Below are 12,488 nucleotides of genomic sequence, written 5' to 3' on the forward strand. Positions count from 1 at the left end.
GGACATATTAGCAATCATGGTAAGAAACCATGCAGCAATGTTTAGTGCCCAAATTTGGATCAACTCTTGCTGTTCCCTCATTAAAGTGGCCTCCTCCTCCTCCCTCTCACTCTCCTCTTGCGCTGCGATGGTGGCAGTTCCCGTTGGTGGGTGGCTGGGTGGAGCCGACGGCAGCCATGCTGCAGAGCTGCTGAAATCTGGCCACTTGGTTGGGATCATGCAGGTAGTCGACCAGCCGCCGCCAACTACTGGCTTTCAACCCCCACTTTAGGTGCTGCTTTTCAGTCCTCCAGTGGGCACTCAGTCAAATGAAGCTTCAAACATTTTCTCGCTAATGACAATAATAATATTTTCAGAAATACAACAGCTTATTACATTATGAACGTGTCTCAAAGTGATTAACACAATGAATTACATTTTGGAGTGCAACAACTTATTATTTAAGCAAATGTGGCAGCCATTCTGCACCAGCAATGTTTTAAAAATAACAATGGGACGAATGACCAGGTACTGATCGAAGCAATCTGGCATTTTTACACAAGTACTGACTTTATATCCGGACCTCAAAAGAAAATTAACTGCCTGACCTCATCTTTAACTTCATAATCCTGTATGATGGCCCAGATTGTCTTTATCATCGGGGTTCTCGCCAGAATTGGTGCAATATGGAATTTCTGACACCTGGTCCAACACCACTTTGAAATTGTTTTATTTTTCTGGGATGTGGGTAATTATCTATTCAAGGTGATCTCCCAAGACTTATATCGATCCGCACTGGGCATCTGTTTGGGCCGAATGGTCTCTCTCTCTCTCTATAGATATATATATATCGATATAGACTTAAGGATTCAGAGGAGAGCTATTCATTCTCCTTTCCTCTACTATCTGCCCTGGTTCTGTCCATTTCTGGTTGGTATTAAAGAGGATAATCACTGCTACCATTGTGAGCAGAATATAAGAATTTTTGTAGTTGTTACTTAGGTGGTTGCTCAATAAGTAATGTCATAATGTAATAGTCTAGAAAGATGGATGAAATCAATGCACACCAATATCAAAGAGTGCAAGCAACTATTGTGTGAAATGTTCACAAAATTGTGTGCTGCCTTTTGTAGGCATCTCTGGAACATGAAGAGAGCAAGATGCTCCGTATTCAGCTAGAACTGAACCAAGTAAAATCTGAAGTTGACAGGAAAATTGCTGAGAAAGATGAGGAGATTGATCAGCAGAAGAGGAATCAACAGAGGGTTGTAGACACAATGCAAAGTGCCTTGGAATCTGAAGTCAGGAGCAGAAATGATGCTTTAAGAATCAAAAAGAAAATGGAGAGCGATCTAAATGAAATGGAGATTCAGTTGGGCCATGCTAACCGTCAGGCTTCAGAAGCTCAGAAACATCTCAGGAACCTGCAGGGTCAATTAAAGGTCTGTATAATAGTGTATTTATTTCTGATTTACAGCTAATTTTAAAGTAGCTCTAAATATTATGCAATCATCTGTCAATTATGTACGTGAAATGGCATTTCTGGAACATGAAGTTCTATGATGGTATAATTTCTGATTTACAGTTAATTTTAAACTAGCTCTAAATATTGTGCTATCATCTGTCAATTATGTATGTGAAATGGCATTTTCCTGTGACCTAACTTAATAGAAAAGTGCAGGAATTATAATTTGTCAGCACTTTTATATTATTCAATCTACTTAAGATTTCACTAAAAAGTTTATTTTTCCAATATAGTCTAATATGATATGGCTATTAGAATTTACTATGATGTCTAATTACAAAATATTTCTACATTCTAAATAGGATACCCAATTACAGCTGGATGATGCTTGCAGAAGCCAGGAAGACTTGAAGGAGCAATTGGCCATGGTTGAGCGCAGAAGTGGCCTGCAGCAGGCTGAGATTGAAGAAATGAGAGCAGCACTGGAACAGACAGATAGAACTCGCAAAATTGCTGAACAAGAGCTTACCGATGTCACGGAGAGGGTACAGCTGCTGCACTCTCAGGTTTGTCTACACATCAATGTTAATTTGCACCAAATATACATGGCTCCTCTACGGGGAGGCTGAGAGGGTGCGAGTGAGGCTGAAATTGACCGAAAAACCTCAAAGCCAGGGAGGCAGAGGTCATGCTGAACTTAATAGCTAGACCTCAAAAACATTTATTAGCTAAATTTCCTGCCGAGCAGCCTGCCAAATGGACAGCCTTGCAAGTTGGCGGGAGGGATCACCAGTGACAGGACCACTGGGGTCCAATGGTGGGAAGAAGCCCGTGACCAGGAAGGAGGAGATGCCCGTGACCTGGAGTGGGGAGAGGTCGGCAGTCTAGGCCGGTGGAAGACTGCAATCCGGTCTCGGGTAGGGGGGAAAGGAAGGCTGACAATTAGGGCTGGCGGAGACCGAAATCTTCCTTGAGGGATGGGGCGAGCACTCCTGCTCTTTCTGGCCCACAAGGTGTGCTGAAAAAGGCACTTGTGGAGCCGACAGCTCCTGCCTCCCTTTCACTACCGAGTTTTTGACCTCTGGGAAGCCCACGCAGCAACAGTAAATTTTAAATTGGGCTCCCAATTGCCCATCGTGGTGTTTAATATCAAGGCTGTAGTCTTTTTTGCAGTTTATACATCTTGCAAATTGATTCCTGCAGAACACAAGTCTCATCAACACGAAGAAGAAGCTGGATTCTGACCTGAATCATCTCCAGTCAGAAATGGAAGAAACAATTCAGGAATCAAGAAATGCTGAAGATAAAGCAAAGAAGGCTATCACAGATGTAAGTCAGAAGATATGTTAATTATTTATTCATATTATTACAAATACTGATTGTCTCAGTTCGTGTACTTTTTTGATATTATTTCAAGCTTGAGCTTGAATAATGATTTGCCCAATTACCTCACCGTTATAAGGCTGCCATGATGGCGGAAGAGCTGAAGAAGGAACAGGATACCAGTGCTCACCTTGAACGAATGAAGAAGAATCTCGAGCAGACAGTGAAGGACCTGCAGCATCGTCTGGATGAGGCTGAGCAACTGGCAATGAAAGGAGGAAAGAAACAGCTCCAGAAACTGGAGTCTAGGGTAAGCGTCAAGATTGTGTTATTATATGCTGCATGCTGAAGCTTGTGAATATGTTGAAGCTTTAACAACAAAGTAAGAAACATAATAATTTAAAAGGCAACATGAAACTTGCATGGATGTAAAACAATTAATACCAATTGGTGACTGGTTTAGGTACATGAGCTGGAAAATGAACTGGAAGCTGAGCAGAAACGAGGTGCTGATGCCATCAAAGGTGTTCGCAAATATGAAAGAAGAGTCAAGGAACTGTCCTACCAGGTATTGTACAGTTTATAAGCTCATTATTTGGAGTGGCACACCATTGTAGGAACTAGTAGTAATCATTTTTACAAAATATCAAATAAATATTGCCTCTTTTGCATTGTTTACAGTCAGACGAAGACAGAAAAAACATGCTGAGACTGCAGGACTTGGTTGACAAGCTGCAGTTGAAGGTTAAGGCCTACAAGAGACAATCTGAGGAGACTGTAAGTAACTGAGGACACTATCTACATTAATAGAAAGTCAGGAACATCATCAATTTGTTTACACGGAAAGCATAGAAGTTAATTTAGTCTATCAGGCCATCTGCTATCACCTATGGTCTAGAAATTCGGGTTGTTTGCACCTCTTGATAGCACCCCCGAGGGGGGCAGTAACGGGGTGCAATGCCGCTAACGACTCCCGCTAAATTCAAAAGGGGTTTAGCGGCGGCGGTAACCTGTAGCGCCCCACCCCGCTGTGCCGGTGATGACAATGTCGTTACCGTGCACAGTGCCCCGTTTTTGCTCCGGACCCTAAATAAGGTATCCTCCCTGAAGTCAAGCCGGACGATGCCAGTGACAGCTTTAGAGGATGCAATCCAGATAGCTCGTGGGGTGCTACTTAAAGGGGAGGTGTCAGCTATTACAAAAAAATTGTCCGATTTTGTCCAACACGGGGTCCGTGCCACTATCTGTCAGCCCGGCAATCTCCTTGAGTACTGGACTGTTGGCACAGCACCCCGCTCCATGGTGGTCCAGGTAGGACCCTGCAGAGTTTGCAGCTTAGGCCCTTACCTTTAATTAAGGGAAGAGCCCCTCGTATGTGGCAGCGCTATGTGGCTCAGTGTGTAACGCTGCGCCCTTCTCCCTCCGCTTCCGCCTCGTTAGCGCTCCGGAACGGAAGTGAAGTGTGTTATTTTGCGCTCCACTTTCTTTCGGGGGCGGTAACCCCAACTTGGAGAGCGGGGCAGGATTTCCACGACAGGCGCAAAGTGTTACCGACCCCAGTTGGGGCGCAACAACATTTTTCCCCATATGTATCCTATCCTATTCAATAAGAATATATTCAGCTTTGTAAGCTTCTACGCATAACATATGCTCAGAACCCAGAACTACGGTATAGAATCATTATTTTCGCTCTTAACTAAACTCTCAAATGGATCGATAATCTTTAGAAATAAGACCAAAATTTGCACATGGCATTATAATTATGGGATCATCATCTATGTAATATTACAATAACTTTGTTACACTCAAGTGTTTTGTGACAAGTCTTAGAATTCCCTTAGTTCTTTTTTAATATTAAATTGAGCAGAAGATCAGTTACAACAACTTGCATTTATATAACTCCTTTAACATAGTAGAAGGTCCCAAGGCATAGTGCAGGAGTAATTATCAGACAAAAATTTCCACCAAGCCACAAAAGGAGATATCAGGACAAAGGTAAGCTTTAAGGAGTGTCTTAAAGTAAGAGAGTGAGAGAGGATGAGAGGTCTATGAAGGGAATTCCAGAGTTTAGGCTTAGGCAGTTAAAGGCATGGCCACCATTGGATTGGAAGAGCGCAGAGATTTCGAAGGCTTGCAGAACTAGAGGAGACGACAGAGATTGGGAGGGCACGGTCCAAGAATGGATTTGAAAACAAGGATGAGAATTTTAAAATTGAGGCGGTGCTGGACCAGGAGTCAATGTAGGTCAGCGAGTACAGGGGTGATGGGTTAACAGGACTTGATGCAAGTTAGGATAAGGTCATCAGAGTTTTGAAAGTGCTCAAGTTTATATCGGGTGGAAGATGCGAAGCCGGCCAGGAGAGCATTGGAATAGTCAAGTATCAAAGGTATGGAAAGCAGATGAGCTGAGGCAGGAGCGATGTTATCGAGGTGGAAGTAGGCGGTCTTCGTGATGGAGCGGATATGTAGTCGGAAGCTCAACTTGGTGTCAAATACAACAACAAGGTTGCGAGCAGTCTGGTTCAGCCTCACACAGTTGTCAGGGAGAGGGATGGAATAGGTGGCTAGGGAACAGAGTTTGTGGTGGGAACTGAATAGAATGACTTTGGTCATCCAAATATTTAGTTGGAGGAAATTTCGGCTCATCCAGTACTGGATGTTGGACAAGTAGTCAGACATATCAGAGACAGTGGAAGAGTTGAGAAAGGTAGTGGCGAGGTAGAGCTGGGTGTTGCCAGCTTACATGTGGAATCTGATATATTTACGGATGGTGTCACCAAGGGGCAGCATGAATTTTAATCACATCAAAATTCTTCACCTTTCAGGTTAACTCTTTTTACATTAAATTCCATGTGCCATTCCATATCGCAACTAATTGGCCGAGCTCTTTGTGAATGCTTTTAATCTCCCTTATATTTGTCATCTGATTACAAAGCTTATTATCATTATTTGACTATTATGACCAGAAGGAACCCTAGAATATGGCGTTCAGAACTATAATCATAAGTAACAGAGTTCTTCCATTTATTTTCATCTTCTGACTTTTCCAACTGCCAAGGACATTTTCAGACGAACAAGTGAATTTATTATTTTCAATGGAATTGGCTGTTTTAAAAGACACACACACTCTGAAAATCAAAATAAATTATATCCACTGAGTAGTCTTCATCCACTACATTTCAAAGAATTCTAGCAACTAGTGGGGTCTGACCTGTTGTTCTTCAGGGCAGCACTGGTAACATCCTGTGTGATGTTCTCAAGCACTTTTCCCAGTATAGATGTTAATTATAATTTCCAGATTCATGCTTCACTCCTTTGAATATCAGGATTGTATTTTCTATCATCCAACTCCAAATGCAGCTTTTATGGAACTTGTGAAGCTATTTATGAAGTCTCACCTATTTCCTCTTTCATTTCATGAAGAAATATATGTTGTCTCTCATCTAGCCTGTAGACATTTTGGGGTAGAAATTACACCTCATAAAACGGGTGCAGAATAGCCCATTTTCAGTGACCAATGTACTGAGCCCCAAGGATGCCTGTAAAATGTTGGTGCCAAAAACAGACAACAGGTTATTTACCTTGGCTAATAAGGGCCTCAACAAGCAATAAGGTTTCAGGCAGCTCAGAAAGTGAATATGCTCTTCTTGTCCAACTGCATGTAAACTGAAGCCCCAAATATAAAGGATAATATTTAAATGGAATGCACCCCAAAATGTCCAATCAATGACAGAGACCTTCATACAATCTAGGCTGGATTCAAACCCAGGTGTCAAACTCAAAAGGACAACGTGCTAAACTAGTCCACCATCCAATCTTCTCTCACAAAGAAAAAAAAGCTGATTAACAGTTGGACTGTAAACCTCAAAATGTGTGGATCACAGTATTACAATTGTTAGTCAACCCTCCAAACACATAATGGCTTTTGGCTAAAGTCCAAACCTTTGTGAACAATTCAGACTTTTACTATCCTAGTAACAATTTACATTTTCCTATGGTCAACATGCTTGCCTACAATCTGATCATTTCTTTTACTATATTCCCTTTAGGAGGAGCAGGCCAATGTTCACCTGTCCAAGTTCAGAAAGGTGCAGCATGAACTGGAGGAAGCTGAGGAACGCGCTGACATTGCAGAGTCTCAAGTCAACAAACTTAGAACTAAAAGCCGTGACATAAATGTCAAGGTACAGTACATGCAACTGATTTTAAAATTGAATAAATAATACAGCTCAAGAAACACTGACAATAACTAAAATTATTGGAGAAGATTTCCATTGTCAATCAGAATATAAATAATATTTTAAAAGCAGTAATTTCATTATATTGATTTAACCATTTGCATTTTCTTCTATTAGACCGCCGAAGAGTAGATGACAATTTGAAATGGTCGAAGAAGAAATCCACATAATGTGTGTTTCTTTGCAACATTGTTTTATAAATGTAGTGTTGTCCACAGAAATAAAAGTGCAATTCTGAAAAATGTCCCTTTGTCATCTTATTGCATTGTGAACAAAAATGTTGGTGTGATTATAATAAGGAGAAACTATGAGAACGGTGCATATAGAACCCTTGTCAATCAAGAATCTGCCATATCTTTATTATAGCATTGAAATTATGGGGTGCAAATTTGTCTGGGTCTACAGGCAGCACACACCCTAACTGTAGGGTAACCATACATCACCATTTTCCAAGGACAGTGCTTGGATGAGGGATTGTGTCCTCGGGCAGATAATGTCCCCTGAAGTGGTAACGTAGAAAACATAGCAGCCAATTTAAAACAGTAAGGCCCCACAAATAGTAATATGATAATGACCAGATAATCTATTTTTTAATGATGTTGGTTATGGGATAAATATTGCCCACTGGAAAACTCCCCTGCTTCTTTTTAAAATAGTGCCATGGGATATTTTATGTCCATCTAAGATCGCAGACAGGGCCTGGGTTTAATGTCTCATCTGAACAACAGCACTTTCAACAGTGCAATACTCCCTCAGTACTACACTGGAGTGCCAGCCTAGAGTTTGTGCTCAAGTATATGGAGTGGGACTTCAACCCACACCCTTCTGACTCAGAGGTGATCATCGTTAGAGGCAGTCCCTTGAAACATAAGAACATAAGAACATAAGAATTAGGAAGAGAAGTAGGCATCTAGCCCCTCGAGCCTGCTCCGCCATTCAACAAGATCATGGCTGATCTGGCCGTGGACTCAGCTCCACTTACTCGCCCGCTCCCTATAACCCTTAATTCTCTTATTGGTTAAAAATCGATCTATCTGTGATTTGAATACATTCAATGAGCTAGCCTCAACTGTTTCCCTGGGCAGAGAATTCCACAGATTCACAACCCTCTGGGAGAAGAAATTCCTTCTCAACTCGGTTTTAAATTGGCTCCCCCGTATTTTGAGGCTGTGCCCCCTAGTTCTAGTCTCCCCGACCAGTGAAAACAACCTCTCTGCCTCTATCTTGTCTATCCTTTTCATTATTTTAAATGTTTCCACAAGATTACATCTCATCCTTCTGAACTCCAACGAGTAAAGACCCAGTCTACTCAATCTATCATAAGGTAACCCCCTCATCTCCGGAATCAGCCTAGTGAATCATCGCTCTACCCCCTCCAAAGCTAGTATATCTTCCTTAAGTAAGGTGACAAAAACTGCACGCAGTACTCCAGGTGCGGCCTCACCAATACCCTATACAGTTGCAGCAAGACCTCCCTGCTTTTGTACTCCATCCCTCTCGCAATGAAGGCCAACATTCCGTTCGCCTTCCTGATTACCTGCTGCACCTGCAAACTAACTTTTTGGGATTCATGCACAAGGACCCCCAGGTCCCTCTGAACCGCAGCATGTTGTAATTTCTCCCCATTCAAATAATATTCCCTTTTACTGTTTTTTTTCAAGGTGGATGACCTCACATTTTCCGACATTGTATTCCATCTGCCAAACCTTAGCCCATTCGCTTAACTTATCTAAATCTCTTTGCAGCCTCTCTGTGTCCTCTACACAACCCGCTTTCCCACTAATCTTTGTGTCATCTGCAAATTTTGTTACACTACACTCTGTCCCTTCTTCCAGGTCATCTATGTATATTGTAAACAGTTGTGGTCCCAGCACCAATCCCTGTGGCACACCACTAACCACCGATTTTCAACCCGAAAAGGACCCATTTATCCCGACTCTCTGCTTTCTGTTAGCCAGCCAATTCTCGATCCATGCTAATACATTTCCTCTGACTCCGCGTACCTTTATCTTCTGCAGTAACCTTTTGTGTGGCACCTTATTGAATGCCTTTTGGAAATCTAAATACACCACATCCATCGGTACACCTCTATCCACCATGCTCGTTATATCCTCAAAGAATTCCAGTAAATTAGTTAAACATGATTTCCCCTTCATGAATCAATGTTGCGTCTGCTTGATTGCACTATTCCTATCTAGATGTCCCGCTATTTCTTCCTTAATGATAGCTTCAAGCATTTTCCCCACTACAGATGTTAAACTAACTGGCCTATAGTTATCTGCCTTTTGTCTGCCCCCTTTTTTAAACAGAGGCATTACATTAGCTGCTTTCCAATCCGCTGGTACCTCCCCAGAGTCCAGAGAATTTTGGTAGATTATAACGAATGCATCTGCTATAACTTCCGGCATCTCTTTTAATATCCTGGGATGCATTTCATCAGGACCAGGGGACTTGTCTACCTTCAGTCCCATTAGCCTGTCCAGCACTACTCCCCTAGTGATAGTGATAATGCTTATCTCAAGGTCCTCCCTTCCCACATTCCCATGACCAGCAATTTTTGGCATGGTTTTTGTGTCTTCCACTATGAAGACACGAGGATGACTTGTTTCCATGCCAAAAAAGCATGAGTTCACAGGTGTTTCAATGAAGGACCTAAGATTCTAGATCCCGAACTACATCTTGAAGGGTGGTAGACGATGCTTTTAACGTGTCCTGGCTGTTGCACCCCAGCCACCACCCGGACTTGACAGAGTTAGGTCTTGGTCCAGTGGCAAGGATTAACCAAGACGACTGGAGACCAGCTCCGCTGCACTGAACTAGAGCACACACATATCGCAGTTTGGGCTGGCCCATGCTGCCCCTGGGCCCTCGCCTCTTCTAGGCCCCAAACTCTCGTCTCTCTTGCGCCCCAATCACATCCCTCTATGAACTGTTGCCGTTCCTTTGCCCCGACCTCGCCACTCTTGCTGTACCTGCCCGCACTGCAATCAGCTGTTGCCCTCCTGCAGCAGCATGCGCTGCTCCCTGCAGTGGCCCGCCACCGCATGCTACTGATAGTCTTGTAGGCCGGGACCGCGCTGATTTGCGGGCCAGGCCGCCACACGCTGCTCCCTCTAATGGCCCTGGCCTGTGAAGACTTCTGATAAAGTAGAATCCTCATCAAACTCCTCCGTCCCAGCCTGAGTGGCGTCCCGTGTCTTGCTGATATGCCAAGCACGTCAGTCCACAGTCAGCGGGAAGAATTGGAGAGAGAATCGGGGAGGGTGGCTTTTCATTGCGGTGATAGCAATTGACTGACAGCTCTGCGTCTGTGACCCTGTTTAATTGTAACGGTGGGGGTTGTAGGTTATGAAACATATGTGTTTTCTGTATTGGGAGCCTGGTGATTTGAGCTTTGATCAGAGGTGATAGTGCCACATCAGATGTGGGGAAGCTACTAGAATCTGTCACTAAGGATTAAGTGATTGAATACGTGAACAAATATGAGTTGATCAGAGAGAGTCAGCATAGTTTTGTTAAGGACAAAGTCAAATCTGCCTAATTTAGTTGAATTTTTTAAGAAGGTCACTAATAAGCTAAAAAGGGAATGTCTATTAATGTTATCTATGTGGACTTTCAGAAGGCACTCAATAAGGTCCCACACAAGAGATCATTATCAAAAATAAAAGCTCGCGGAATTGGAGGTAGCCTTTTGACTCGGGTTAGAAATTGGTTGGGAAGTAGGAGACAGACAGGGGGAATAGACGGTATGTACTCTAATTGGCGAGATGTGACAATTTATGTTCCCCAGGGATCTGTTCTGGGGCCTCAAATTTTCAGCATATTTATTGATGACTTGAATGAAGGAAAATAAAGTTGTATATCTAATTTACAGATCTGGGCTGGATTTTCCAGTCTTCTGCGCTCCGGGTTTTGCCCCGGAGCAGCGGCAATGGTGGCGGTGAGGGCTTCAGTGCTCTGCTGCGATACTCTGGTCAGGTTTGCGGCAGCGCTGAGCAGCACTACCCCTGATTGTGTGTTTGAGGTCCTGCCCGACCCGTCTGCCTGGAAGTGCGACCGCAATGATCGCCTGGGAAATGAGGGTGATCCTATGATCCCAGCGGCGGAGGTAAATAATGAACTCCAAAGGCAAGTGTGATTATATTTTCTTTTAATTTTTTTTTAGCAATTTGTGTTGTGGTGACGTGGGCAATGTTTTGGGAATGTATTTTGTTTCCCCCAGCCCGCCCCGCGCCCCACCCGCAGGCATCTCTCGGAGTGTTCCCAGCCCGGCTCTTTAGCTCGTAAGTTTCCCATCCTTGTGCCGAGAGGTGTACAATACCTACCTCAGCACTGCGCCTCCCTGATGCAGAGCCCAGATGCCCAAACTTAAATACTAAAGCGCAAGCTATTCCCAGCCACAACTTTCCCGCCCACCGCCATTATTGCCCCAAAAACATAAAAGCCTAAAATCCAGCCCTAAGTTAGTAGGGACAGTAATTAGTGCAGATGGGAGCAGGAGGTTGGACAGGGAAATAGACAGATTAAGTGATCAGGTAAAAGTATGGCGAATGGAGTCCAATGTGGGATACAAGAAAGATAAATCAGAGTATTTTCTAAACGATGCAAAGCTAGGAACTGTAGAGGAGTGAAGGGTTTTGAGAGTCCAAACATACAAATCATTAAGAGTTAGTAGACAGGTACAAAAAGCAATCAAAAAGGCTAATGGAATGTTGATCTTTATCTCAACAGGGTTGGAATACAAATTGGAGGAAATATGCTTCAGTTGTATAGAGCATTTGTCAGACCCCATCTAGTGTATTGCATTCAGTTTTGGGCACTGCACCTCAGGAAGGATGTATTGGCCTTGAAGGCAAATTTAACAGAATGATACCAGGGCTTAGAAGGTTACATAGAAACATAGAAAATAGGAGCAGTAGTAGGCCATTCGTTCCTTCGAGTCTGCACCGCATTCAATATGATCATGGCTGATCCTCTATCTCAACACCATATTCCAGCTTTTTCCCCATACCCCTTGATGCCCTTTATTTCTAGAAATCTATTTATCTCCCTCTTAAATGTATTCAGTGACTTGGCCTCCACAGCCTTCTGTGGTAGAGAATTCCACAGGTTAACCACCCTCTGAGTGAAAGCATTTCTCCTCATCTCAGTTCTCAATTTCCTACCCCGTATCCTAAGACTGTGACCCCTTGTTCTAGACTTCCCAGGCAGAACATAAGAACATAAGAATTAGGAAGAGGAGTAGGCCATCTAGCCCCTCGAGCTTGCTCCGCCATTTAATAAGATCATGGCTGATCTGGCCCTGGACTCAGCTCCACTTACCCGCCCGCTCCCTATAACCCTTAATTCCCTTATTGGTTAAAAATCTATCTATCTGTGATTTGAATACATTCAATGAGCTAGCCTCAACTGCTTCCTTGGGCAGAGAATTCTACAGATTCACAACCCTCTGGGAGAAGAAATTCCTTCTCAACTCGGTTTTA

The 12,488-nt window shown here is 43.2% G+C and overlaps 1 protein-coding gene across 1 annotated transcript in view; it reads left to right on the top strand.

Moving 5' to 3' along the window:
* The window catches only part of LOC139226204 (myosin-4-like), a 37,856-nt gene extending 30,719 nt beyond the window's left edge, over nt 1-7,137 (top strand). Inside the window, exons 32-39 of the mRNA XM_070856834.1 lie at nt 1,113-1,421; nt 1,807-2,010; nt 2,648-2,773; nt 2,907-3,083; nt 3,231-3,335; nt 3,449-3,544; nt 6,817-6,951; nt 7,123-7,137. Coding sequence (XP_070712935.1) covers nt 1,113-1,421; nt 1,807-2,010; nt 2,648-2,773; nt 2,907-3,083; nt 3,231-3,335; nt 3,449-3,544; nt 6,817-6,951; nt 7,123-7,137 — 1,167 coding nt within the window. The remainder of the gene's footprint in view (nt 1-1,112; nt 1,422-1,806; nt 2,011-2,647; nt 2,774-2,906; nt 3,084-3,230; nt 3,336-3,448; nt 3,545-6,816; nt 6,952-7,122) is intronic.
* The last annotated feature ends 5,351 nt before the right edge of the window (nt 7,138-12,488 follow it).

Source organism: Pristiophorus japonicus, chromosome 16 (genome assembly GCF_044704955.1).
Source record: "Pristiophorus japonicus isolate sPriJap1 chromosome 16, sPriJap1.hap1, whole genome shotgun sequence".
Taxonomy (NCBI): domain Eukaryota; kingdom Metazoa; phylum Chordata; class Chondrichthyes; family Pristiophoridae; genus Pristiophorus; species Pristiophorus japonicus.